Source organism: Oryx dammah, unplaced genomic scaffold, assembly GCF_014754425.2.
Source record: "Oryx dammah isolate SB20612 unplaced genomic scaffold, SCBI_Odam_1.1 HiC_scaffold_11050, whole genome shotgun sequence".
NCBI classification, from domain to species: Eukaryota; Metazoa; Chordata; class Mammalia; order Artiodactyla; family Bovidae; genus Oryx; species Oryx dammah.
This window is the reverse complement of record NW_024080444.1, coordinates 11,154,940-11,180,943: the sequence shown is the minus strand read 5'-3', so window position 1 is coordinate 11,180,943 and position 26,004 is coordinate 11,154,940. Positions and strand designations below refer to the sequence as shown.

At 40.6% G+C, this 26,004-nt stretch overlaps 1 protein-coding gene across 1 annotated transcript in view; it reads left to right on the top strand.

Moving 5' to 3' along the window:
- The first annotated feature begins 3,047 nt into the window (after positions 1-3,047).
- LOC120860222 (guanine nucleotide exchange factor subunit RIC1-like) overlaps positions 3,048-26,004 on the top strand; it is a 140,785-nt gene continuing 117,828 nt past the window's right edge. Inside the window, exon 1 of the mRNA XM_040236005.1 lies at positions 3,048-3,400. Within this exon, the coding sequence (XP_040091939.1) occupies positions 3,257-3,400 (144 nt within the window). The 5' untranslated portion in view covers positions 3,048-3,256. The remainder of the gene's footprint in view (positions 3,401-26,004) is intronic.

The window sequence follows — 26,004 nt, the reverse complement described above, 5'->3', positions numbered from 1 at the left end:
CAATATTGTAAAGTAATTAGCCTCCAAAAGAAAGAAAGAAGTCTGTGAATGTGTGAAGGGCAGAGAGCCTACTTTTAGTTTGATGACTCAGAGTGCTTTTCCTCCTAATCCTTCTCTCACCAGTCTTGCAACAGTGCCTGAAGCTCCAGATTACTACATTCCTCTCTTTGATTTGCCTGCACTGTAGGTCTCACTTAAAGCAGAAAAGTGGGGCATTATCAATCATTAGCAACTTAACTTTGTCTTATGGAATTTTTTTTCATTACAAAAGTAACATGTATTCATTATAGACAATTTGGAAAACACAAAAAACCCTCCCAAAGAACACAAAAAAGCACCCATAATCAGGAGTCAACACCAATATTTTAGTGAATTTTCTTCCATTTTCTCCTAGGCATTTTTATACATTTTTTTTATGAACATGGGATATTTTACATACCACCTTTTTTCTGCTTTCATTACTTCATAATATATACTGAATATACTTCTATGTGGTTAAATTTTCTTCCCCATAACTTTTATTTTTGCAAAACATTTCATTGTAAGGAAGGACTATAACTAATGTCTTTTGAAGGACATTTAGATTATTTCCTCTTAGCTATCTTTGTGGGGTACATTCTTAAAGCTAAACTCTGTACATACTGGTGTTTATTTCTTAAAAAAATCACTAAAGGAAAAGAAATGGTTGGTTCCAAAGGTAACATATCTTTACGCTCTCTCTCTCTTCTTAAAAATGTAAGACCAGCTACTCTTTGAGCTTCCCTGGCGGCTCAGACAGTAAAGAATCTGCCTGCAATTAGCTCAGAATAGAGTTCAATAAGTTTGACTTGAAAGTGACGGTGGTGTGCAGAAAGGAAGAGAAGGTACATCCAGAGCATAGGAATTGCTAGTGTATTTTACAGATAAATGTTAGACTGTGATATCTGAAAGTTTGAAAATCCCATTCATAGGGTTTCTATCACAATGGAGGGGGGTACTCTTAAGTAAGGGGTTGTGGAGAGAGTCAGATATTTTACTTCTCCCTGGACAGGGAGAAAGTCCTACAGGATCTCACTGCCTGGAGCAACTACCACAGGTCAGTTCAATCTAGAGATCAATAGATCCGTAGAAGGAAGACCAGTTCTTTTCAGAACTGGTGACTTTAGGCATGTCTACCACTCTGGTCCTGTTAACATCACACCAATATTACCTACCTTGAAGATTAGCTACAGAACAAAATCAAGTCATGCATTTGAAAATATTTTGCAAACCTTAAATGCTACAAAGGAGTGTGTTAATAAATCAGCAAGTAAAGTTAAAAATGAGTGCAATGAAAAGTACTTACAAGTTCCTTAAACTGTGTGTGAGTGCAGTTAAATGCTAACATTTAGGAGGCACAGGAGAACAAAGACCTTCTGAAGGAGAGCTGGGAGAAATATACCCTCAGGAAATTTTCAAGTGGAACTGGTGCCCTGTAACTTTAATTTCCTCTCTCTTTCTACCAAGTGCATAACTGAATCTGAGAATGTTAGATGACTGCATGATGCAACTGTGTTATTTTTCTACAATTTTATATTAGCAAGTCAAGAAACTGCCCTGGGCCTCTTTATTTGTCTAATGGTGCAGTTTAGTTGGATCAGGGTTTCATCTAAATCTTCCTTTGACAAAAATTTTCAGTTTACTATCCTATTTAATATGTTCCAGGCTGCTATGCTGTTTGTCGGGAAAAAAACACCAGGAAGGAGACACAGTCTGGCCACAAGAGGCTGGTGAGTGGTGAGGCAGTTTAAACTTTGCTTTGAGGAATCTTGGATTCTTTGATCACCTTCTGGGGAATGCAGTGAATGTTTAGGAAAATTATGGAAAGTTACATATTTTGCTATGAGTACCAGCTACAATACTACATCTGATATGGATTAAGTTAGTTTCCTTTCTTGCTGTTTATTTATTAATGTGAGTTAACTTAAAAAAAAAAAACAAAAAAACTTGGGCTCTTAATTGAAACACGGGGAAAAATTCAGACTGTACAAAGACGCAGATAATGAGAAGAAAGTCTTTTAATCCAGAACCCCATTCCCCTACTCCACATTCCCTCGCCACTCCTGCATCCTCCTTTTCAGATGTAATCCCAGGGTCAATGCTTAAAGAAACTCTTATTGTTAAGGTGATCCCTGGGGTCCAAAAAGTTAAACATCGAACTACAGAATCGCTCAAGTCGGTTCCAGTTCCAAAATTAAATCACATACTCTACTGAGAGTGCAAAAGAGAAAGCCTTGCCTTGTCTAACATTATGGCTGGTAAATGGATACAAGATTGCAAACCGAATTTAAAAATATACACTACATTTAGAATTCCTGAAGGACAGAGAACAGGATTCAGGCACTTTCACGGCAAGTGGTTTATTAATTGAAATAAGGTCCCCTCTAGGGTGTAAACTCCATGAGGGCAGGGACTTCACCACCAGCTTTCACTGCAGACCTTGGCATACAACAAGGGTTCACTGGACAAGGGACCGCACAAGCCTACACAGAGACCTCGGCCCACAAGCCAGGACAGAAATTGGAGCAGCAAACGTCACGTGAGTCGCCCTCCCCTGCACGTGCCCCCGACCCAGGCAAGGCAGCTCCGGACCCACCCCCACCAGAGACTTCACCAATCAGGGAAGGAAAGTTAAATTTGGCCAGGCAAGGGGCGGTCCCAGATCGTAATCTCCAAGTAGCTGCGTCTTGCCGGCTGGGCCCACTTGTCGCCGAGTCTCAGGCACTTGTCCTGCCTGCTAGCCCTGACTATACAGGCCACATAGCAACTGGGAGGCGCAGAGGAGCCAGAGCAGGGCAAGGCGCATGCGTGTTGAGCTGAAGCCCAAGGCGGAGTTTCAGACAGCAGTGAAGATTATCTCCAGTACGCACGCGCGCAGCAGCCCTCGCCGGCAAGACACACGCGGCGCGGCGTGGTGACGCCAGTGCGGCCCGAGGAAGGGGCGGGGCCAGGGCCGGGGCGGGACTTCCAGCTCCTCCCGCCCACCTCCATCCAGACTCTCCCTCCCCCTCCTACCCCCACACTGGGCCCCGTCTGCGCTGGGGTGCCTTCGTCGCTTAGCGTTGTGTCGGCCTGGCCCGGCCCGGCCAGAGGGCAGATGCCTGGAGCTGCCACCGGCGCCGCCGCCGACTCGGCCGGTGGCGGTGTGGGAGACGGGCGTCCGACCCTGGGCCGCTGAGTGTGACGGACGGGGCCGGGGGCCGCCTGGCGCCGCGGCGTCTGAGGCTCCGCGCGGACCATGTATTTCCTGAGCGGCTGGCCCAAGAGGCTGCTCTGCCCTTTGGGGAGCCCGGCCGAGGCGCCTTTCCACGTTCAGTCCGACCCCCAGAGGACTCTCTTCGCCGTACTGGCCCCAGCTCGCCTCAGCATCTGGTACAGTCGGGTAAGTAGAGCCCCTCGCCGCTTCCTCCCGGCTTCCCGGCACCATCCCGCCCCCAACTTCCACCCAGAGTCTGGGACCCCTGCCCCTTCGTACCAGACCCACTCGTCTTCGCCGTCCTTGTTCCGCCTCCTTGGTTGCGCGAACCCCCGGATCTGGACACGTCCTCTGGCCAGGGCTCCGGGGTGGATGCCGTCGCTGCTGCCCCAAATCCCTGCACCTCCCTGCGTTGGGCCGGCGGCCGCGCACAGTGCGGACCCCACGCGCTCCTTCGGCCGAGTCCAGACTTTCCTTCCTCTCTCTTCCCCCATTCGCCGAGGAACAAATTTGGTTAAACTTTTCACAATTAGGAATCTGGCCGCTGTTGTGTTCCTGGTCCTACCTTGCTTTAAAGGCCATTGTTTTGAAGTTGGGGAAAGCCTGTTGGGCTTTACCCAGTCAGTGCCAGACTTGACATGCGGTGATAACATTTCTACAACTACAGCCAGAGGTTTTTTTTTTTTTTTTAACTGAAGGTCTGGTAACCCAATTCCTCGCCTTGCCCTAACATCTCTCCACTTTTAGGTCAGTTATTTTCTCTTCAGCTCTTGGACTCTTCTGTAGAGAATTATAGGGGGCTTAGTAGGAGCTGAAGTGGGACTCAATCTCTCCGCTCGCCTCCTGGTATTCGCACCTGGAAGTAATAAGATTTGGGAAGCGCTTGAACCAGTGTTCTGTTTTTGCTTTCTGTGAATCGTGCTTTTTTATTTCTTGTATCTAATTAGTCAGTGGTTGAAAGAATAACTTAAAAAATAACTGGTGGATTTCCTTATTTTCCTTGAACGCTGCTACAGGTCTGTTTATAAGCAACAGAATAGAGTATAAAAATTTCCCCCCACCCTCCCAAGAGAAGGCAGTGCTAATCTATGTCAGAGTGAAGTTGTTATCCTTTGAAAGCTGATTTTTACCAGGTGGAAATAGGTTTCGACCTTAGCTTTGTTAGATACATGTGAAATACTGGGTTTAATCAAATTAGTTAAAACTGTCACATCTGTGTGACTATTTGAATGCCTGTAAGGCCCTTGACTATCCTCACACACAGCCCTGGTAAAAGTAATGATGAGATTTAGGTATTTCTGGTATCTTTTATATGACTGTAATAGTTAGGTTTTAAATTATTGTGTTTGCCATTAAGTTTTGGCTGATTTAATTTTTAAATACGTCTCAGAACAAAACAGGGCTTTGTGTTGTTTTGTTGTCACAAAACAGCAATGTGACACTTCTGTCTGGTGCTTGATTGCATGTTTTTATGTATTGCATATCATGTGGTTCTTAAATGAGATATTCATTTACATCATGTATGCCACTTGAGTAATTTCTTTTTGGTTTGTATATGTTATTTTTAAGGCATATAAAAATAATTAGGAGGGAAATTTTAAATTGCCTTCTGAACTTTAGTTCATAATTTCACTCTAATGTAACAAACTGTAAAGCCTGAAATATAACTTTCCTTAACTCCATAAAGGACAGGCCTAACTTAATTTTATCACCCAACACCTGGTGGCTCAGCTGGTGAAGAATCTGCCTGCAATGCAGGAGACTTGGATTCTATCCCTGGGTCCGGAAGATCCCCTGGAGGAGGGAATGGCTACCCACCCCAGTATTCTTGCCTGGAGGATTCCATGGACAGCAGAGCCTGGCAGACTATATTGAGTCACAGAGAGTCAGACAGGACTGAGCGACTAACACAACTTAATTTTAGGCATAACTAAAAAGCCTCTTAATGAAAGTGAAAGAGGAGAGTGAAAAAATTGGCTTAAAGCTCAACATTCAGAAAAGTAACATCACCGCATCTGGTCCCATCACTTCATGGGAAATAGATGGGGAAACAATGGAAACAGTGTCAGACTTTATTTTTTTGGGCTCCAAAATCACTGCAGATGGTGATGGCAGCCATGAAATTAAAAGACGCTTACTCCTTGGAAGGAAAGTTATGACCAACCTAGATAGCATATTGAAAAGCAGAGACATTACTTTGCCAACAAAGGTCCATCTAGTCAAGGCGATGGTTTTTCCAGTGGTCATCCATGTATGGTTGTGAGAGTTGGACTGTGAAGAAAGCTAAGCGCAGAAGAATTGATACTTTTGAACTGTGGTACTAGAGAAGACCCTTGAGAGTCCCTTGGACTGCAAGGAGATCCAACCAGTCCATTCTAAAGGAGATCAGTCCTGGGTGTTCTTTGGAAGGAATGATGCTGAAACTCCAGTACTTTGGCCACCTCATGCGAAGAGTTGACTCATTGGAAAAGACTTTGATGCTGGGAGGGATTGAGGGCAGGAGGAGAAGGGGACAACAGAGGATGAGATGGCTGGATGGCATCACGGACTTGATGGACATGAGTTTGAATGAACTCTGGGAGTTGGTGATAGACAGAGAGGCCTGGCGTGCTGCAATTCATGGGGTCTCAAAGAGTCGGACACAACTGAGTGACTGAACTGAACTGAAACTTAATATGGGCTTCCCTCATAGCTCAGTTGGCAAAGAATTGTCTGTTGGTAAAGAATCGTCCGGTTTGATTCCTGGGTTGGGAAGATCCCCTGGAGAAGGGATAGGCTACCCACATTTAGTATTCTTGGGCTTCCCAGGTGGCTTAGTCGGTAAAGAATCCACCTGCAATGCAGATGTGGGTGTGATTCCTAGGTTGGGAAGATCCCCTGGAGGAGGGCATGGCAACCCACTCTTAATATTCTTGCATGGAGAATCCTCATGGACAGAAAAGCCTGGTGGGCTGCAGTCCATGGGGTCACTGTCAGACACGACAGCGACTAAATGCAGTACACAGCATAAACTTAATATGAAGGAAGAATAGACCAGAAGCCTGTAGACTACTTTATCTGTAAAAGAAACAAAAATGTTCCTTGACTTTCTTAGGGATATTGTGAATGTTGAGAATATCAGGGTTTTATTGTGTGTGTTTTGTTTTGCTTTTGGACTTAGATAGTAAACACATCTATGGCAGTCCTGGTCAATGTAAAACTGGTCATACCCCTTTCCTTCAAATTCGAATGGTGCTCACAGATTGCTGGGGCCACTATCATTAAGATTGTGCAAAAATTTAGGTTGTGCAGTGTATGGGTTCAGAAGTATGTGGAGGGAAATTCAGGAATACCTTAGAGGAGGCTCCATGGTACTGTAAGTTCACTTATGGTTAACTTTGAACTCTGACATCACCATCACTTTAGAAATCAAGTATTGGACGAGATGATTTTAAAGTTTATAACTGGGTGAATGGGGAAACAGGTGCCAGACTCCAGTGTTTATTTTGATTTTTTAAATTTCTAAACTTAAACTATGTAAGTTAAACCTATCTAAGTTAGGTTAACAGACTTCTTTTAAAAGTGAAAATATCTCTAGCTAAATTGAGTAGCTATCAGTCATTCCTATGTAATTTAGAGTGAACGGGTTTAAAATGTTTGCATGAGAACATGAAAGCTTTGATTTTGGAGACATCGTATATGCAAGTAATTTTACAGAATAAAGCGAATTTTGAAGATCTGAAGAAGGGTTTTATGGAATTTGAGGTCTTTAAAGCAGCTTGAGGGCATTTAAAGACATGGAGAAACATGCTCAAAGAGATATGAGGATATAATACAGTTTGCTTTCTTAAAATTTTGTTAGGGCTCTTTTAGTAAGTTAAATTCACTTAGGAGGAATGCATTTTTAAAAAGAGAAAACTAGCCTTGTGGGAGGAATGTGCATTTAATAGTCTAGCTGTTTATTTATTTATTTTAATGTCTAAAAGAATAGCTGCCTGGAAAATGTTGATTAGACATGAGGCTATGAAAACAGTAAAATAAAATCTCTAAGAATAATGTGTGCATTTTGTGGGTTTTCTAGTGAGCTTTTATCTATCTCTTATAGCGACTGTTGTATACCCTATGTAGCTGTTTGGGATCTGAGTGTTAAGAGTCATATCTCGTCAAAATTCTTTCCTGAGTTCAAATTTGAGAAGTGTAGTAGAGTGCTTTTTAGATGTGTTGATAACTAAGTTTCTGTTGATAGTCATTTTGCTTTTGATTTCGTTTTTAGTGTGAGGGTGTGACTCATTTTCATTGTAACGTGTTGGTGTAAATTTGCTTTCTCTACTTAGTGAATCTTTTAGGAGTTTTAAGCTACTTAATTTACAACAAAGATCATTCATATATTTTGGAACCAAAAAAGGGGACTCCAAAAAGGTTTGGTATGTCTGTTAGATTGGGGTGCTAGAGATGCGAGTTCCTTGATGGAACCGTTGATGATGTATTTCTGCCAAGGGTATTGTAAAAGGACTGATTTCAGCTTTGAAGATGAAGCTGCTGGTTAAAGCACATTATGATTTATGATTGACATGGGGGTTGTATGAGATAAATTGTGTTTTGTACTGTATCAGAGAGCCTAGAATTATTCCTTTAATATACTACTTAACTGTGGCTATAAAAGTCTCTGTGAACCACAGAATGATACTTTAGAATGCTGTAATTCTAAATTAATCTTATCTTAATTTTAAGGTCATTGATTATTTTAAATATATGAACACTTTCTGTGAAAAAGATAGTATCAATAGGCAGTGTATGAAAAGGATTAAGGGGACATACTGTATGTGAGAGAAAAACATTCTGTTCAAAGATGCTAGTATGTTAATATAAATGAAAATTTTGTGAGTAATCACTGCTAATAAAAAGGTGAAATAGGTAGAATTACTGGACTTACGAAATATAATAAATTGTATTTGAGCAACCCTGAATGAAAACTTATCCTCTTTTTGCTGTGTACTAATAATGGAAAACAATGAGATGGATATTCAGTCAGGTATATGGTTAAGATGTCATGGAAAAACTCAAACAAACTTTTTGGTTAACCCAACAATTTGTGCCTGTATTTTTCCAGCTCTCTCATTTCTCACGCTTTCAACCCTATTCTGTTAATGCCTCCAAAGAGCCTTCCTTATAAAGCCACTGCTTGGAAGTCATTTAGGGTTCACTGTTGGTTAAAGGATGAAGTTCAAGCTCCTTGGTTTAATATCAGAGACCTTCCTCTCTTGGAATGCTCTCTTGCCCTGTCTCTGCCTATCAGAATATTACCCAAACCTTAGCTTCTGTTGAAATTGTGCTCTGAGTCATTCTTTATTTACTATAATTGTTTTTGATGAACACTGTTTTTCATTGAGTTCATTGTTTTTGATGAGCAGTACTGTTTGTAGTGTAGTTTTTCACACTTGGTTTATTTCTCCAACTGGATTGTAAGTTTCTGGAGAGCAGAAGTGATCTTATTTATTTTTAATTGAAGTATAACTGATTTACAGCATTATGTTAATTTATAATCTTATTTTGTATTTATGTTTTGCACAAAGATGTTTAATAAGCATTAAAAAAATGAATTTAAGATATCTGTCCTATGCATAACATGTACTTTTTCAAGTTTTAATAATTTGAAGATTTTTAAATGTTGACATGTAATTTAAAAAATGTGATGATATTAAATTACAACTTAAAATCAGAAAAAATTGTATTAGGGTTGTGAAAGTTAAGGTAAATTAAATCCCTTTTTTTTTAATACCCAGCCCAAATTATATTAGAAAAGTTGTACATTATTCATAATAGCCAAGATGTGGAAGTAACCTAAGTATCTGTCAATGGATGAATGGATAAAGAAGATGTAGTATATATGCATAATGGAATATTGTTTAGCCATGAGAAAGGACATCTTGCAGCATATATGGAAGGACCTAGAGGGCATTATGCTAAGTGAAATAAGTCAAAGACAAATTATGTATATGTCACTTATATATATATATATATATATGTGATCTGAGAAAGCGAAATGGATAGAAACATACTAGAATGGTGGCTATGAGGGGATAGGGAGTGGTGGAAAAGGGGAGATACTGATACGAGAGGATAAACTTCAAGCTGTAAACTGAATAAGTTCGTGTACAGGATGGTGATTATAGTTGATAATACTGTATTATATGCTTGAAAGTTGCTTAGATGAGAGTAGATTTTCAGTGTTTTCTCTACAAAAAAAGAAATGGTAATTATGTAACATGATACATGTGTTAGCTAAGACTGGTGGTAATCTTTTTGCAATGTATAAGGGCATCAAATCAACATGTTGTACATCTTAAACAGTGTTGTATGCGAATTGTATCTCATTAAAGCTGGGCAGGGGTGGTGGTAGAAGTGCTACCTTATAAAGGGTCTTTCTTTAATTATTAGGTAATCTGCAGTTTGCCAGAACTTAAATTACTGTGCAGTATTATATATAGCCAGTTGAACTCCTTGTTCCCAGTGTATATTTATATTGATGTGATCTGTAATTTGGTAGTGGGACCACATGTGTGTGCTTTTAGTTTTTCAGTCTTGTCTGACTCTTTGCAACCCCATGGACTGCAGCCCACCAGGCTCCTGTATCCATGGGGATTCTCCAGGCAAGAATACTGGAGTGGGTTGCCATTGGCTTCTCCCGGGGATCTTTCCAACCCAGGGATTGAACCCAGGTCTTCCACATTCCAGGCAGATTCTTTACTGACTGAGCCACCAGGGATAGGTAATTTGTTATTTGTGTGGATTCATTTCAGATTTCTGAGGAGATCAGTGTACATCTTTGTGTGTCTCAAGGCAGTGGTGGGGGAAGAGTAATTTGGTTCTTCACTATAGGCCTCCTTATCTAGTGTTTGCCTCCTTATCTAGTGTTTGACTATCAGTGCTGGGAAAAATGTATGGAATATTCATATACTACATTTCAGCTTTCTAGATTATCTTCCTCCTCTATACTGTGATTCACTTATTTATCTAAAGTATGGTCTCAAACTAGAACAAGTTGCCTGAGAGTCTAGCAGCCTTTAGTTAAAGGTATCTAGTCAGTGAACATAATTTTCATACTAAACTGCCACAAGGAAGAAGTTAATTTACGCTGTGTATCAGGGTCCAAAATAATGATGTTCCCAAATGAAAAAAATTAAGATTCGGGCCAGTTAGAAACTAACAGCAGTATCAGTAGAGGTGCATGCTTAATGTCAGTCAGTATAGTTTCCATTCACTGCATCTTTTAATCACTGAAATAAAAGCTTCTATAAGATTCAAGTCTGTGATTGAGAAGGCTTTCTTTTCTGGTTATCACCTGCACTCTGAAGAGATTTGGTGTTGGCTGGTTCTAAGACTGAAATGTAGTAAGCCTAGGTTGACTACAACCCTGTAACCTTCTGTGCAAGTTACGGCACAGTATTACAGGGACCCCTGACTTTTCTGTGAGAAAAGAGGACCTTGAGGTGAGATGGAGAGGAAGGAGTTCAGAGCTGATGGTCAGTGGAGTTGAGATTTTAGTGACTGGATTCCCCTCCTCTTACTTCAGATCCTAGTGAAATGGAATGTAGACCTAAAGTGGAACTACTTGTTGGGAGTCTCTAGTGCCAATCCATGAAAGCTGGAAAATAAACATTTCTAGAAGCCTCGAGTCCCTGTTTAACTGCCCACTATACAGGCACTACAAGGAAAGTTTGAAAACTTTTGATGCAAACACAGTAAAATAAAATTTAAATACTTACTCTGCCAGACACTGGTGCCAGGATGTGAACTCTTCCAGACACTGGTGCCAGGATGTCAACAGTACACAGAAACAGTCCCTGCCTGCATGAAGCTTCTGCTTTGGTCAAGGGAGATAGGCAGCAAACACATCCATATGTCAATATAATGAGTGCCGTGGAGAAGAGCAGAGTAAGGGTGTCAGGGAATGTTTGTGTGGCATTGTTCTTTTAGCTAAGATGGTTGGAGAAAGCCTCCTTAGGGAGGTTGCATTTCAGCAGAGACCTTAAAGAACTTAAGTGACCAAGCCACTTAGGTATCTGAGAGAAGAACATTTCAAAAAGTTCAGTTCTGATGCTCAGTCGTGTGCAACACTTTGCAACCCCATGGACTGCAGTACATTCGCTTCCCTGTCCTTCACCAACTTCAGGAGCCTGCTCAAACTCATGTCCATCTAGTTGGTGATGCCATCCAACCATCTCATCCTCTGTCATCCCCTTCTCCTCCTGCCTTCAATCTTTCCCAACATCAGGGTCTTTTCCAATGAGTCACCTCTTGGCACCAGGTGGCCAAAGTATTGGAGCTTCAGCTTCAGCATCAGTACTTCGGATGAATCTTCACAACTGATTTCCTTGAGGATTGACTGGTTTGATGTACTTGCATTCTGAGGGACTCTCAAGAGCCTTCTCTACCAGCACAGTTCAAAAACATCAATTCTTCAGTGCTCAGCTTTCTTTGTAGTCCAGCTCTCATATCCATACAGGACCACTGGAAAAACCATAGCTTTGACTAGATGGACCTTTGTTGGCAAAGTAATATCTTTCCTTTTAAATATGCTGTCTAGGTTGGTCATAGCTTTTCTTCCAAGGAGCAAGCGTCTTTTAATTTCATGGCTGCAGTCACCACCTGCAGTGATTTTGGAAACCAAAAAAATAAAGTCTCTCACTGTTTCCATAGTTTCCCATCTATTTGCCATGAAGTGATGGGACTGGATGCGATGATTTTTGTTTTTGAATGTCGCGTTTTAAGCGAACCTTTTCACTCTCCTCTTTCACTTTCATCAAGAGGCTCTTTACTCTTTCTTTGCTTTCTGCCATAAGGGTGGTATCATCTGAATATCTGAGGTTATTAATATTTCTCCCAGCAATCTTGACTCCAGTTTGTGCTTCATTCAGCCTGGCATTTTGCATGATGTACTCTGCATATAAGTTAAATAAGCAGGGTGACAGTATACAGCCTTGATGTACTCCTTTCACAATATGGAACCCTCCTAGCTACGCTTCAACAATACATAAACTGTGAACTTCCAGGTGTTCAAGCCGGATTTAGAAAAGGCAGAGGAACCAGAGATCAAATTGCCAACATCCGTTGGATCATCAAAAAACACGAGAGTTCCAGAAAAACATCTATTTCTGCTTTATTGACTATGCCAAAGCCTTTGACTGTGTGGATCACAAGAAACTATGGAAAATTCTGAAAGAGATAGGAATACCAGACCACCTGACCTGCCTCTTGAGAAATCTGTATGCAAGTCAAGAAGCAACAGTTAGAACTGGACATGGAACAACAGACTGGTTCCAAATCTGGAAAGGAGTATGTCAAGGCTGTATATTGTCACCCTGCTTATATAACTTATACGCAGATTACATCACGCAAAATGCTGGACTGGTTGAAGCACAAGCTGGAATCCAGATTACAGAGAGAAATGTCAGTAACCTCAGATATGCAGATGACACCACCCTTCTGGCAGAAAGCGAAGAACTAAGAGGCTCTTGATGAAAGTGAAAGTGGAGTGTGAAAAAGTTGGCTTAAAACTCAACATTCAGAAAACAGATCACAGCATCTGGTCCCATCACTTCATGAAACAATGAAAACAGTGAGAGACTTTTATTTTTTTGGTTTCCAAAATCACTTCAGATGGTGACTGCAGCCATGAAATTAAAAGATGCTTGCTCATTGGAAGAAAAGCTATGACCAACCTAGATAGCATATTAAAGAGCAGAGACATTACTTTGCCAACAAATGTCCATCTAGTCAAAGCTATGGTTTTTCCAGTAGTCTTGTATGGATGTGACAGTTGGACTATAAAGAAAGCTGAGCGCCAAAGAATTGATGCTATTGAACTGTGGTGTTGGAGAAGACTCTTGAGAGTCCCTTGGACTGCAAGGAGATCCAACCAGTCCATCCTAAAGGAAATCAGTCCTGATATTCATTGGACGGACTGATGCTGAAGCTGAAACTGCAATACTTTGTCTACCTGATGCAAAGAAATGACTCACTTGATAAGACCCTGATCCTGGGAAAGATTGAAGGCAGGAGGAGAAGGGGATGACACAGGATGAGATGGTTGGATGGCATCACTGACTCGATGGACATGAGTTTGTGTAAGCTCTGGGAGTTGTTGATGGTCAGGGAAGCCTGTTGTGCTGCAGTCCAGGGGGTTGCAAAGAGTCGGACACAACTGAGTGACTAAACTGAACTGTTGTCCCATGTTCAGTTCTAACTTTCGCTTCTTGATCTGCATACAGATTTCTCAGGAGGCAGGTAAGGTGGTCTGGTATTCCCATCTCTTGAAGAATTTTCCACAATTTGTTGTGATTCATATAGTCAACGACTGTGGCGTAGTCAGTAAAGCAGATGTAGATGTTTTTCTGGAACTCTTTCCTTTTTCAATGATCCAGCGGCTGTTGGCAATTTGATCTGTGGTTCATTTGCCTTTTCTAAATCTGACTTGAACATCTGGAAGTCCGTGGTTCATGTACTGTTGAAGCCTGGCTTGGAGAATTTTGAGCATTACTTCGGTAGCCTGTGAGATGAGTGCAATTGTGTGGTAGTTTGAACATTCTTTGGCATTTTCTTTCTTTGAGATTGGAATGAAAAGTGACCTTTTCTAGACCTGTGGCCATGGCTGAGTTTTCCAAATTTGCTGGCATATTGAGTGCAGCACTTTCACAGCATCATCTTTCAGGATTTGAAATAGCACAACTGGAATTCCATCACCTCCACCAGCTCTGTTCATAGTGATGCTTCCTAAGGCCCATTGACTTCTAACTCCAGGATGTCTGGCTCCAGGTGGGTGATCACACCATTGTGGTTATGGGTCATGAAGATCTTTTCTGTAGAGTTCTTATGTGTGTTCTTGCCACCTCTTAATATATTCTGCTTCTGTCAGGTCCATACCATTTCTGTCCTTTATTGTGCCCATCTTTGCATGAAATGTTCCTTTGGTATCTCTGATTTTCTCAAAAAGAAAGATCTTCAAGAGATCTCTAGTCCTCCCCATTCTATTGTTTTCCTCTATTTCTTTGCATTGATCACTGAGGAAGGCTTTCTTTTCTCTCCTTGCTATTCTTTGGAACTGGGTATATCTTTCCTTTTCTCCTTTGCCTTTTGCTTCTCTTCTTTTCACAGCTATTGTAAGCCCTCCTCAGACAACCATTTTGCCTTTTTGCATTTCTTTTTCTTGGGGATGGTCTTGATCCCTGCCTCCTGTACAGTGTCACGAACCTCTGTCTATAGTTCTTCAGGGACTCTGAATATCAGATCTAATCCCTTGAACCTATTTGTCACTTCCACTGTATAATTGTAAGGGGTTTGATTTAGGTCATACCTGAATGGTTTAGTGGTTTTCCCTACTTTCTTCAATTTAAGTCTGAATTTGGCAATAAGAAGTTCATGATGTGAGCCAGTCAGCTCCCCATCTTGTTTTGCTGACTGTATAGAACTTCTCTATCTTTGGCTGCAAAGAAATTTATAATCAGTTTGATTTCAGTATTGACCATCTGGTGATGTCCATGTGTAAAGTCTTCTCTTGTGTTGTTGGAAGAGGGTGTTTGCTATAACCGGTGCGTTCTCATGGCAAACTCTCTTAGCCTTTGCCCTGCTTCGTTTTGTTCTCCAAGGCTAAATTTGCCTGTTACTCCAGGTAATCTCTTGACTTCCTACTTTTGCATTCCAGTCCCCTATAATGAAAAGGACATTTTTGGGGACTGTTAGTTCTAGAAGGTCTTGTAGGTTTTCAAAGACCCGTTCCCTGATAACTCAGTTGGTAAAGAGTCTGCCTGCAATGCGGGAGACCCCGGTTTGATTCCTGTTCGAAAGATCCCCTGGAAAAGGGATGGGACACCTGCTCCAGTGTTCTTAGGCCTCTCTTGTGGCTCAGCTGGTAAAGAATCCCCCTGCAATGCGGGATACCTAGGGTCACTCCCTGGGTTGGAAAGATCCCTTGGAGAAGGGAAAGGCGCAGTTCAGTTCAGCTCAGTCGCTCAGTCGTGTCCGACTCTTTTTGACCCCATGAATTGCAGCACGCCAGGCCTCCTGTCCATCATCATCTCCTAGAGTTCACTCAGACTTGCATCCATCAAGTCCGTGATGCCATCCAGCCATCTCATCCTCTGTTGTCCCCTTCTCCTCCTGCCCCCAATCCCTTCCAGCATCAGAGTCTTTTCCAATGAGTCAACTCTTCGCATAAGGTGGCCAAAGTACTGGAGTTTCAGCTTTAGCATCATTCCTTCTAAAGAAATCCCAGGACTGATCTCCTTCAGAATGGACTGGTTGGATCTCCTTGCAGTCCAAGGGACTCTCAAGAGTCTTCTCCAACACCACAGTTCAAAAGCATCAATTCTGCAGCGCTCAGCCTTCTTCACAGTCCAACTCTCACATTCATACGTGACCACAGGAAAAACCATAGCCTTGACTAGATGGACCTTAGTCGGCAAAGTAATGCCTCTGCTTTTGAATATACTATCTAGGTTGGTCATAACTTTTCTTCCAAGGAGTAAGCATCTTTTAATTTCATGGCTGCCATCACCATCTGCAGTGATTTTGGAGCCCAGAAAAATAAAGTCTGACACTATTTCTACTGTTTCCCCATCTATTTCCCATGAAGTGATGGGACCAGATACCATGATCTTTGTTTTCTAAATGTTGAGCTTTAGGCCAACTTTTTCAGTCTCGTCTTTCACTTTCATCAAGAGGCTTTTTAGCTCCTCTTTGCTTTCTGCCATAAGGGTGGAGGTTATTGCTATTTCTCCCGGCAATCTTGATTCCAGCTTGTGTTTCTTCCAGCCCAGCGTTTCTCATGATGTACTCTGCATATAAGTTAAGTAAGCAGGGTGACAGTATACAGCCTTGACTTACTCCTTTTCCTATTTGGAACCAGTCTGTTGTTCCATGTCCAGTTCTAACTGTTGCTTCCTGACCTGCATACAGATTTCTCAAGAGGCAGGTTAGGTGGTCTGGAATTCCCATCTCTTTCAGAATTTTCCACAGTTTATTGTGATCCACACAGTCAAGGCTTTGGCATAGTCAATAAAGCAGAAATAGATGTTTTTCTGGAACTCTCGTGCTTTTTCCATGATCCAGCGGATGTTGGCAATTTGATCTCTAGTTCCTCTGCCTTTTCTAAAACCAGCTTGAACATCAGGGAGTTCACGGTTCATGTATTGCTCAAGCCTGGCTTGGAGAATTTTGAGCATTACTTTACTAGCATGTGAGATGAGTGCAATTGTGCAGTAGTTTGAGCATTCTTTGGCATTGCCTTTCTTTGGGATTGGAATGAAAACTGACCTTTTCCAGTCCTGTGGCCACTGCTGAGTTTTCCAAACTTGCTGGCATATTGAGTGCAGCACTTTCACAGCATCATCTTTCAGGATTTGAAACAGCTCAACTGGAATTCCATCACCTCCACTAGCTTTGTTGGTAGTGATGCTTTCTAAGGCCCACTTGACTTCACATTCCAAGATGTCTGGCTCTAGATTAGTGATCACATCATCATGATAAGGGAAAGGCTACCCACTCCAGTATTCTGGTCTGGAGAATTCCATGGACAGTTGATGTGGTCACAAAGAGTCAGACATGACTGAGTGAATTTCACTTTATAGAACCGATCAGTTTCTTCAGCATTACTGGTTGGGGCATAGACTTGGCTTACTGTCATCCTGAATGGTTTACCTTGGAAACGAACAGAGATCATTCTGTCGTTTTTGAGGTTACACCCAAGAAATGCATTTCAGACTCTTTTGTTGACAACAAGGGCTACTCCATTTCTTCTAAGGGATTTTTTTCCACAGTAGTAGATTTAATGGTCATCTGAGTTAAATCACCCATTCCAGTCCCATTTTAGTTCACTGATTCCTAAAATGTCGATATTCACTCCTGCCATCTTCTGTTTGACGACTTCCAATTTACTTTGATTGAACCTAACATTCTAGGTTCCTATGCAGTATTGTCCTTTAGAGCATTGGACTTTACTTCCATCACCAGTCACATCCGCAACTGGGTGTTTTTGCTTTGGCTCTGTCTCTTCTTTCTTTCTGGAGTTATTTCTCCATTGATCTCCAGTAGAATATTGGGCACCTGCTGACTTGGGGAGTTCATCTTTCAGTGTCCTATCTTTTTGCCTTTTCATACTGTTCATGGGGTTTTCAAGGCAGGAATACTGAAGTGGTTTACCATTCCCTTCGCCAGTGGACCATGTTTTTTCAGAACTTTCCACCATGACCTCTCCGTCTTGGGTGCCCCTGCACGGCATGGCTCATAGTTTCTTTGAGTTAGACAAGGCTATGTGATCAGTTTGATTAGTTTTCTGTGATTGTGGTTTTCCTTCTGTCTGCCCTCTGATGGATAAGGGGCTTATGGAAGTTTCCTGATGGGAGAGACTGACTGGGGGGGAAACTGGGTCTTGTTCTGATGGGCGGGGTCATGCTCTATAAATCCTTACTCCAATTTTCTGTTTTGGGGCTGTGTTCCCTCCCTGATGTTTGACCTGAGGCCAAACTATGGTGGAAGAAATGAAGATAATGGCGACACACTGCAGCACTCAGTGCCCCGACCCTGCAACAGGCCACCGTCAACTGACACCTCTGCCGGAGACTCCTGGACACTCGCGGGCACATCTGGGTCCATCTCTTGCGGCGTCAGTGCTCCTTTCTCCTGGTGCACACAAGGTTTTGTTTGTGCCCTCCATGAGTCTTACTCGCCAGTCCTGTGTAAGTTCTGGCGGCTGTACGGTGGGGTTAATGGTGACCTTCTCTAAGAGGGCTTGTGCCATGCCCAGGTCTGCTGCACCCAGAGCTCCTGCGCCTGTGGCAGGCCGCTGCTGACTCACCTCCGCAGGAGCCGCTCAGACGCTCAAAGGCAGATCTCGCTCTGTGGCATCTTCTGGTGCGCACAAGGTTTTTTTTGAGCCCTCTGAGCGTCTTTGGCGGATATGGGTTTTGATTCTAAATGCGTTTTCGCCCTTCCTACCGTCTTGCTGGGTCTTTGCCTTTGCCCTTGTACATGGGGTATCTTTTTTTGCTGGAATCCAGCATTATCCTGTCAGTGGTTGTTTAGCAGTGAGTTATAATTTTGGAGTTCTCACAGAAGATGAGTGCATGTCCTTACTCCGCCATCTTGGGTTGGATTTTTTTCAGGTGAGAGTCCAAAGGTTCTGAGGAAGGAACTGCATGCTTTGACACCAGTGTAGTAGAAGAGTCAAAAGTAAGTGGCTGGAGTAAAATGAGTAAAGAGGATATTAAGAAATTCGTCAGAGACAAGGTTGGGGGTGGGGCATAGGGACATGCACTGATGATGCAGGGCGTTAATGGCCATTGTGAGGACTTGGCTTTTAACAAGCAGGATGGGGAGCCATTTGAAGGGTTTAAGTGAAGAGGAACTAAAAAGCCTCTTGATGAAAATGAATGTGGAGAGTGAAAAAGTTGGCTTAAAGCTCAACATTCGGAAAACGAAGATCATGGCATCCAGTCCCATCACTTCATGGCACATAGATGGGGAAACAGTGGAAACAGTGTCAGACTTTATTTTTTTTTGGCTCCAAAATCACTGCAGATGGTGATGGCAGCCATGAAATTAAAAGACGCTTACTCCTTGGAAGGAAAGTTATGACCAACGTAGATAGCATATTCAAAAGCAGAGACATTACTTTGCCGACTAAGGTCCGTCTAGTCAAGGCTATGGTTTTTCCTGTGGTCATGTATGGATGCGAGAGTTGGACTGTGAAGAAGGCTGAGTGCCGAAGGATTGATGCTTTTGAACTGTGGTGTTGGAGAAGACTCTTGAGAGTCCCTTGGGTTGCAAGGAGATCCAACCAGTCCGTTCTGAAGGAGATCAGCCCTGGGATTTCTTTGGAAGGAATGATGCTAAAGCTGAAACTCCAGTACTTTGGCCACATCATGTGAAGAGTTGACTCATTGGAAAAGACTCTGATGCTGGGAGGGATTGGGGGCAGGAGGAGAAGGGGACGACAGAGGATGAGATGGCTGAATGGCATCACTGACTCGATGGCGTGAGACTGAGTGAACTCCAGGAGTTGGTGATGGACAGGGAGGCCTGGCGTGCTGCCATTCATGGGGTCTCAAAGAGTCGGACACAACTGAGCAGCTGAACTAAACTGAGTGTGATGTGATACAACCTAAGTTTTAGTAGTGGCTGGATGCTGTTTGGATAGCATATGCATGGTAAAGTAGTAGTAGCAACCACAGCAAAATAGCATGAATCATGGCATTTGAAGTCCAGGAATAATCGGGCTTTTAGGATTGGTATCTGGTATATAGTGTCTTCCCTGGTGCCTCAGTGGTAAAGAACCTGCCTCCTAATGCAGGAGACACAGGTTCAATCCGTGGATCAGAAAGACCCCCTGCAGAAGGAAATGCCAATCCTATGGACAGAGGAGCCTGGTGGGTTACAGTATGTGGGATTGCAGAAGAGTCAGAGACAACTTAGCAACTAAACAATAATGGAAAAAGAAGGTCACACAAATGAAGCAGAATAAAAACATCTAGGTAAAGACATTTTGCTCATCTTCAGTGCTTGTGAATTATTGAAGCGATCCATTTTACTTGTAAATGTTGATTCTGAGTTTACTATGGACTGTGTGATTTACATCATGGGAATCAAAGTTTGCTGAATTTAGGTTCTTAACATAACTCACTCATGGTTTTTGTCTTGTCCTCAGAGTAACCTGTCCAGCCTAACTTTTAGACTTAAAGTTTTCTTTCAAAGTAATTTATATCTTCTTTATTCATGGAAAGCTAGCATCACTTGTGTGAATAGAGGGTTATTCATGAGGAGCAAAATGAATGTTATGAAAAACTAGTTTCTTAGATTACGTGAGAGATGGTTAGAAGTAAACTAGTACCTCATACAGATTTCCTCCTTACCAAAGTCAAAAGGACTGAGTAATTGAAAAAGTTTTATTTTCTCATATGTGATTAAATATTTAATATAGTGTTTATATGTCTCCTAAAGTGATGGTATAGAAAATATTACATTCATAGCATTCCATTTACTGCTAGATAAAGTATTTATTATGCAGTTTATCCAATTAGAATACATTTTGTTGTTCAGTTGCTAAGTCATTTCTGCCTCCTTGACCCCATGGACTGCAGCACACCAGGCTTCCTTGTCCTTCACTGTCTCCCAGAGTTTGTTCAAACTCATGTCCATTGAGTCAGTGATGTTGTCAAAACCATCTCATCCTCTGTCATCCCCGTCTTCTCCTGCCCTCAGTCTTTCCCAGCATCTGTGTCTTTTCCAGTGAATCAGCACTTTGCATCAGGTGGCCAAAGTATTGGAGCTTCAGCATCAGTCCTTCCAATAAATATTCAGGACTGATTTTCTTTAGGATTGACTGGTTTGATCTCCTTGCTGACCAAGGGGTGTCTCAAAAGTTTTCTCCAGCACTGGAGTTCAAAAGCATCAATTCTTTGGCACTCAGCCTTCTTTATGGTCCGACTCTCCCATCCGTACATGACTACTGGAAAAGCCATAGTCTTTATCAGCAAAATGGTATCTCTGCTGTTTAATATGCTGTTTAGGTTTGTCATAGCTTTCCTTCCAAGGGGCAGGTGATGAATTTATAATTTAATCATTTTAAAATATTCTAGAATTCAGACTTGCCACAGAGTGAGACATTTTTTTTTTTAATTGACTATCAAGCATCAATTGGTTGAAGTCAGGGTATCTCACTTTTCTTTTAAGCTTTGCTTAACCCTGTCTCCTCAAGTAATTTGACTTAGTCATAAATCATACCTAACTTTGCATATAAAATTTTGGATATTATTATAGCTATACTGTAGAATTTGCTGTAGCTTAATTTTAAGTTTTATTGAGGTGTATAAAATACATCCCGTAAGTGTGCCATGATTTTTAGTAAATTAATAGAGTTGTGCAGTCATCATCACTATCTAGTTTTAAGAGCATTGATAGCAACCTCAAAAGTACTATGCTCATTTGCATTCAGCTTCTGCTCCCCCTTCAGCCCCAGAAAATCATTGACTGCCTTTTGTCTCTTTGGATTTCACTTTCCTGTAAATTTCATGTAAACATAACCATATAATATTTGGTCTTGTGTCTGACTTTCATTTAGTATAACACTTTTGTGGTATACCTTTTTATTGCTGAATATTATTCCATTGTATGGATATACCATATATATATATTTTTTTTAGTCCATTCCTCAATTGATGGATATTTGGGTTGTTTCTAATTTGGGACCATTGTGAATAATGCTACTGTAAACATCTCTGTATACTTTTTTTTTTTTTGCAGTTATGTATTATCATTTCTCTTGGGGAGATACCTAAGAATGGACCTCCTAGGTCATTTGTTAAGTTTGTGTTTAGCTTTTTAGGAAAATGCCAAGATGTTCCAATGTAGCTATAAAGTTTTATGTTCCCAACAGCAGTATATCAAGGTTTGTGTTTCTCCACATTCTTGTTAATATTTATTATTGTCAGTCTTTTTGTTACAGCCTTTTAGTAGCTTTGTAGTGATAGCTCATTGTGGCTTTAGTTTGTATCTTCCTGATAACTAAAAATGTTTGGCATCTTTTCATGTGCTTATTAGCTATTTGTGTGCCTCATTTGATGAAATGTCCATTCACATGCTTTGCCCATTCCTTTTTTTAAATTGGAGCGTTTGTCTCATTCAGTTGTTAAGAGTTCGTTATATATTCTAGATGCAAATTCTTCATCAGATATGCCTTGCATATATTTTATCACAGTCTGTGATTTGTCTTCTCAGTTTCTTAATAGGGCCTTCTGAAGAGAAAAAGTTTGGTTTTGGTGAAGTCTGGATTATCATTTCTTTTGTGAGTCATGCTTTTTGTGTCCTACCTAAGAAACTTTTTGCCAGTACAAGATCACAGACATGTTCTGTATTTTCTAAGTGTTATCATCTGAACTCTTATACATAGGTCTGTCAAATGTTTTGAGTTAATTATTATGTATGGTTTCAGGTAAAGATCTAAGATCAGTTTCTTTTTTTACATACAGATCCAATTGCTTTAGCATTATTTGTTAGAAAAACTCTTTTCACTATTGAATTGCATTGGCACATTTGTCAGAAATCTATTGACCATAAATGTAAAGGTTTATTTCTGTATTTTCTGTTCTGTTGATCAGTATGTCTATCATTGTACAAGGATCATCACACTGGAGCTTTTATAGCAAGTTGGTGAAAGTCCTACTTTTTGTTTTCAAAATTATTTTGCCTATTCTAGATCTTTTGCAATTCTGTATAGATTTTAGAGTCTTTGTCAGTTTCTACAGAAGAAAGAAAAGAAAAACCTTGCTTGGATTTTTCAGGAAATGACACTAAATCAGACACTCATAAACATGACTTCATTTATTTAGAATTTGAAAATTTTCTTTTGGCAGTATTTTTTAGTTTGCAGTGTACAGGTCTCTTACTTTTTTAAAGCTTATTTCTAAGTTGTGTTTATCTTCTATGATGCTGTTGTGAATGTAATTATCAGTTTCATCTTTAGATCATTACTGACATATATATATGAAATTGATTTTTGTATATTGTTCTGCAGCCTTGCCAAAATTTATTTACTTAAGTAGGTTTTTTTTTTTTTTTGGTAGTGAGAACTAATAAATGAATTCAGCAAAATTGCAGGACATAAAATCAAGACGCAAAATTCAGTTGCATTTTTATATAGAAATAGTGAATATCCAAAAATGAAATTAAGGAAATAGTTCCATTCCACGGTAGCACCAAAAAGAATAAAATACAGAGTGTGAGGGGAAATGGATTAGGAGTTCAGGATTAACATATACACACTGCTGTGTGTAAAATAGATAAGCAAAAGAACCTACTCCTTAGCACAGGAAACTATATTCAATGTCTTGTAATAACCTATAATGGAAAAGACTCTGAAAAAGAGTGTGTGTATGTGTACACTTGATATAACTGTGTCACTTTTCTACATAGCTGAAGCTAATATACAGCTTGTAAATGAACTACATTTCAATTAAAAAATTGATATTAATAAAGAAATACTTAGAATGAAAATTAAAGAGGCTAAAGACATGCTAAGAACTACAAAAATTGCTGAAAGAAAGAAGATGCAAATAAATGGAAAGACATCCCATTTTTGTGGATTGGAAGACAATGTTGTTGAAATGCCAGGACTGTACTGCCAAAAGCAGTCTACAGATTCAGTGCAATCCCACCAGTGCTTTTCACAGAAATATGAAAATCCATTCTAAAATTGATATGGAAGCACAAGGGACTTCCTCTTCAGGCTAGCTGAAATTTTATCAATTTTTTAGATCTTTACAGAGAACCAACTTTTGTTTTTACTGACCTTAGTCTATTAAGTTTCTGTTTTCTATATTATTGATTTCTGCATTGATTTTTTTTTTTTAAATTATTTTCTCCAGCTTGCTTTGGGTTTAGCTTGCTTTACTTTTGCTAGGTTGAAAACTTAGGTTATTAAGTTGAGGCATTTCCTTTTCTTAATGTAGGCATTTTCAGCTCTTAAGTTTTCTTCTAAGCACTGTATTAGTTGTATTCCATAATTTTTTTCTTTTGAACATTTTCAAGTTTACAATAAAATTGAGAGGAAATTGCCATTTCCTCCCCCGGGAGATCTTCCTGACCAAGGGATCAGACCTGAGTCTGCTGCAGCTCCTGCCTTTTGATTGGAGTGTTTAGTCTATTTCACATATGATTATTGATGTGGTTGGGTTTACACTAGATAATTTTCTATTTCTTTTCTATACTTCAGATGTTTTCTGTTTATCTGTTATGCCTTTAATCGCTTTGATTTCTTAAACATACTTTTTGAGTTATTTTACTGATGGTTGCTCTAGCAATTAAAAATTAATCTTATTACAATATATTGCAGGTTGATTTTGAATTAACTCTGGTAAAGTATAGAAAATGTTTCATCCCACTTTTTACTTTAATGCTTTTAAAATGGTAAAATATGCATAATATAAAATTTACCATTTTAATAATTTTTAGATGTGCAATTCTGTGGCCCTAAGTTTATTCATATTTGTGCAACCATTACTTTCATCCATTTCTAGAACTTTTTCATATTGAAACTCCATTTCTGATAAACAGTAATTCCATTTCCCCCTCCTCCCACCCCCTGGCAACCACTGTTTCACTTTGTTTCCCTATGAATTTGCCTGTTGTAGAAACACAATGTTTGTTAGTGATAGACTTAATTTACTTAGAATGTATTCAAGGTTCTTCCATGTTATATAGCATGTACCAAAATATGCTACCTTTTTAAGGCTGAATAATACTTTATTGTAGATGTATATTATAGTTTATCCATTCATATGTTGATGAACATTTGAATTGCATCCATTTTTGGGGTTGCTTTCACTTTTTGTGAATAGTACTGCTGTGAACATTAGTGCACAAATATCTGTTTCAGTCCCTGTTTTTAATTCACTTGTATATATCCAAAGTGAAATTGCTGGATCGTATGGTAATTCTCTGTTTGATTTTTTGAGAAATTGCTGGAGTTTTGTTTTCATACTGTTTTTTCACAGTGGCTGCACCATTCCCACCAGCAATACACAAGGGTTTAGATTTTCCCACATCTTTGCCAAAACTTTCTTTTTCCTGTTTTTTTTTTTTTTTTTATGATGGCTATCCTGATGAGTCGGAGAAGGCAATGGCACCCCACTCCAGTACTCTTGCCTGAAAAATCCCATGGATGGAGAAGCCTGGTAGGCTGCAGTCCATGAGGTTGCTGAGGGTCGGACACGACTGAAGCGACTTAGCAGCAGCATCCTGATGAGTACAAAGTGGTATCTCATTGTGGTTTTGATTTGTGTCTCCCAGGCTTCCTTGGTGACTCAGTGGTAAAGAATCAGCCTGCAGTGCAGGAGATGCTGGAGATGTGGGTTCAATCCCTGGGTTGGGAATATCCTCTAAAGTAGGAAATGGCATCCCACCCCAGTATTGTTGCCTGGAAAATCCCACAGACAGAGGAGCCTGGAGGGTTATAGTCCACGGGGTCACAAAGAGTTGGACATGACTGAGCTCCCATGCACACACATAACATCACTTGTCATTGTGTATGCTCATTTATATCTGACTCTGTGGCCCTATGGAGTGTAGCCCACCAGGCTCCTTTGTCCATAGGGTTATCCTGGCAAGATTACTGGAGAGGGTTGCCATTTCCTCCTCCATGGGATCTTCCAGACCAAGGGATCAAACCTGAGTCTCTTGCAGTTCCTTCATTGGAAGGTGAATTGTTTACCAGTGAGCCACCTGGATTAAATACCTTTTAATGTGTGTGTTGGTTGCTTCTGTATCTTCTTTGGAGAAACGTCTCTTCAAATTCTTAGCCCATTTTAAAATCAGGTGATTTTGTTGTTGAGTTCTTGGCATTCTGTATTCACAGTTAGCCCTTGAACAACGTGAGTCTGGCCTGACCCAAACATGTGAATGTTTTTTATTAGTAAAATACTATAGTACTACATTATCAATGGTTGGTTGAATTCTCAGATGTGGAACTGCAGTGATGAAAGCCCCACTGTTAAATTATACTGAGGTTTTTGACAGAGGGTCAGTCCCTGTATTGCAAGGGTCAACTGTATTCTGAATATCAATTCCTTATATATATGATTTGCAAACATTTTCTTCCATTAAATGGGTTGCCATTGTACTCTGTTGATAGTGTCCTTTGATGTCCAAAAGCTTTTAATATTGATGAAGTCCAGCTTAACTGTTTTTTTCTTTTGTTGCCTGTGCTTTTCGTGTCATATGCAAGAAATGATTGCCAAATCCAAAGTCATGAAGTTTTTGTCCTG